The following is a 3,704-nucleotide window of genomic DNA, read 5'->3' as shown; positions in this document are numbered from 1 at the left end:
CCACCATTCCCAGCTAATTTTTTTGTACTTTCAGTAGAGATGGAGTTTCACCATGTTGGCCAGGCTGGTTTTGAACTCCTGACCTCAAGTGATCTGCCCGCCTCAGCCTCCCAAAGTGCTAGGATTAACAAGTGTAAGCCACTGTGCCCAGCCTATACAAATATATACTATATATATTATATATACACTATACATACTATACATATATTATATGTGTATACTATATAGAATACAGTATGCATATATATAGACTATATACTATATAGATAATATACTATTGTGTCTATGATGTCAACACAAAGTAAAAAATTAAAGCCAAATTCAATTTGATAGTGGTTATGGCCTATATCCGGGTGTATCCATCTGTCAAAACTGTGTAATTAATATCTGTGCATTTTGATAACTGTAATTTTATCTAAAAAATATGTGGAGGCAGGATGTTGAAATTAGGTGACAGCATTGATTACACTATTCTGTCTACTTTGAATATATTTAACATTTTCAATAACAAATTTTTTAAGAGAAAGAAAAAAATTGGATAAAGCAAAGTTCATTTTTAGAGAACTTGTAAAGTTTTGAGATCAGCACTCAAAAGTTATTAGATGTTGACTATAAACACAATAAAACAAAGACTTCAGAAATCAACAAAAACTGAACGAATTATCAACTACAGATATAAAGAACTGATAACCCTAAATGCAATTAGAGTCCCCGCTAGGAAACCAGTACATTCACTCCCCCTCTCTTAGGGGGACCTTGAGTTTTCTACAGCAGGTAAGTAATTTGGGGAGAAAGAAATGGAAAGGAGGAGTAAAGGAGGATAATACTGGAAGATTCTCAAAATGACCAGAGATGGGGGTGCTCTTCCGCATTTATATAAACGCAGTTCAATTTGCTCACAAACCCTTCCGTTACCCAAAATCAACCACCAGACTGTCCACACTTTCTGTTTCATTTTACCATCTTTTCCCTTTTCCAATGCTGTCCCCCCAAGTATACCTTATTTTATCTTGAGAATTCCCCTACTAGAGGCCCTTGATTCTAGGTCTCCATAGGGAAGTAATAGCAAGTCTTTCAGTGATTTTTTCTGGTGTTAACCTTTATCTTTTTTTTTTCTGACCTCTATAATTTTAAAGACCATGTTCACATTGCCATTTTTAGGTCTTCCCACTTTAAATATACTGACTTACTACTCCAATACACACTTCATTGCCTTCTTCCCACGCACAATTTTTGGTTCATTGCTTCATTTTCCTCTTTAACCTTTACCTAATCCAGCCTAAGTACATTTTACATTCTCAAATGTGTCAAACACACACCTTATTGCTTCCTTTAAATAAACTTTAAAAACATACTTCCATTAAGGCTTTTCAGTTATAACTTCACAAGAAATCTTAATAAAACAAAATTAGAAAGAGGTGATATACAGTGAAATGAATGAACAGGTTTTCAGCTGTTCCATGATTACGCTCTATGAATCTAAATTCTCCAAGACTTGATTCTTAATACTAACTCAAATTCTGATTATCTCACTTAAATGTGTACTAAGGAGTATCACATACAAAGCACCATTCATCTCCTACTTGGGTTTACCTCTCCATGTAGAATATTAAGAGGTATATCTTTATCTTCGCATATATATATTTCCAGCCATCAGAGCCATATCACCATGTTTAAGGTGATTAAACAAATGAACCCCTTACCCTTATTCTAAAATCCATTAGTGTCTGTAATCCATTATTTAATTCTAAAATCCAAAAAGACCTGAAAACTGAAGGTTTTTTGCTCAAATTTGACAACAAAACTAATTTAGCGATTTCAACTTATTTGAGACTATTTGTAGCCTTTATCCCACATCTTTGTGTGACTAGACCAGTGGTTCTTTTTGTTTTTGAGACAGTCTGGATGGAGTGCAGTGGTATGTCCCTGGCTTACTCCAACCTCCCCGTCCAGGGCTCAAGCCATCCTCCCACCTCAGCCTCCCGAGTAGCTGCAATTACAGGCATGTGCCACCATGCCCGGCTAATTTTTGTATTTTTGTACAGATGGGGTTTTGCCATGTTGCCCAGGCTGGTCTTGAACTCCTGAGCTCAAGCAATCTGCCTGCCTTGGCCTCCCAAAGTGCTGGGATTACAGGCATGAGCCACTGTGTCCGGCCCAGTGATTCTTAATTGGAGTAATTTTGCCCCAGGAGATAGGTCCCTGCAAACAACAAATTATTTGGCTCCAAGATGTCAACAGCATCGAGGCTGAGAGACCCTGAACTAGATATATTTTGCTGAGGACATCAGTCTGTGAGTACTGAGGCTGCCTCCGACTCTTCTGAGGGCATTATAGAATACCTGGTAAAAGACAGTATTTACTACTCAAGAATCACAAAAACTCTTAATTCCAAAACACAGTTGGCTCCGGGGATTTCAGACAGGGGACTGTGGGCCCTGTATCACCATTCTTACAATGGCAGGTCTCCTCAAATGTCACAAATCTCATTAAAATATGGCCAAGGTCTCAGAAAACAAAGGAGATGAATATAGAAATTCACTGGCCGTAACAAGTACGGTGAGAAACAAATTTACATTTTTTTCTCTTTCAAAATCACAATTTAAAATAAACTAGCCTTTTAAATAGTGCCTGTATAGTAGCATCGATTATTTCCATGATCTGTTTTAATGTTCTCACCACAAAAGTTATCAACACGGGTAACATACAATAATAAACCAACACTGAGACTCTTAAAACCACAAGCGCTGTTTACCTTTCTCTGTGCCTGAGAATATGGAGATGATTTTATGCCTGGGCTTCTTCTCCTCCGGAACAGAGGGCAAAGGTTTCAAACTGTGATTGGCTGACAACGGGTCTTTGCCTCCAGTGCTAAAGATGGTGCTGCTCATTCGCACAGGAGGTGCTGGAGGCTTGTCTTCCAGTTCTCCGTTATCAGACATGGTTCAGAATTACGAAATGGCCTGAACATGGAAAAAATACAATTAGTAACAAAGTAAAAAACAGCACGAACAAGCAAAAAACAGTAATAACTACCCCTGCCACAATTCCAAATTAGAAAATATTATCCATTTAGAGTGACATTTGCAAAATCTGGAAAAATCAATGTGTAAAAGATGTAACTCTCTTGAGGTGTAACAAAGGTAATTTCCCCCAACAAAGTTGGTAATGGTCAGCTGAAAAATGTTTGAAAAGTCACATAGAAACGCGATGGTACTACCAAAAGCTCCTGATGTAATCAATGGATTCTAAGAGACCTTCTCAATGGAAAGACAGACAACATGAAATCTTTTTTTTTTATTCCAAAGAGGAAAAATATGTTAAATTACAGGATATCTTGGGGAGGTGCACCTCTAGAGCAGAGACAGATGCTTGGCTATTAAGCCTATCGAACAGCACCCCTCTAATCTGATTTCATGCACACCAACTTTGCAGTTACAACTTAGCCTTCACAATAACTTGACTAAAAAATTCTTCTTTATTTTTGAGATGGAGTCTCATTCTGTCACCCAGGCTGGGGTGCAGTGGCGTGATCTCAGCTCACTGCAACCTCCACCTGCCAGGTTCAAGAGATTCTCCTGCCTCAGCCTCCTGAGTAGGTGCGACTACAGCAGCACACCACCACTCTCGGCTAATTTTTGGTATTTTTAGTAGAGACGGGGTTTCACCACGTTGGCCAGGCTGGTTTCAAACTCTTGATCTCC

The 3,704-nt window shown here is 38.4% G+C and overlaps 1 protein-coding gene across 1 annotated transcript in view; it reads right to left on the bottom strand.

The window, feature by feature from the left end:
* PAK2 (p21 protein (Cdc42/Rac)-activated kinase 2) overlaps positions 1-3,252 on the bottom strand; it is a 72,176-nt gene extending 68,924 nt beyond the window's left edge. The window contains exon 1 of the mRNA XM_011961180.1: positions 2,756-3,252. Coding sequence (XP_011816570.1) covers positions 2,756-2,942 — 187 coding nt within the window. The 5' untranslated portion in view covers positions 2,943-3,252. The remainder of the gene's footprint in view (positions 1-2,755) is intronic.
* Positions 3,253-3,704: the final 452 nt, after the last annotated feature.

This window comes from Colobus angolensis, unplaced genomic scaffold (assembly GCF_000951035.1).
Source record: "Colobus angolensis palliatus isolate OR3802 unplaced genomic scaffold, Cang.pa_1.0 Scaffold54, whole genome shotgun sequence".
Classification (NCBI taxonomy): Eukaryota; Metazoa; Chordata; class Mammalia; order Primates; family Cercopithecidae; genus Colobus; species Colobus angolensis.
This window is presented reverse-complemented; position numbering and strand designations above follow the sequence as displayed.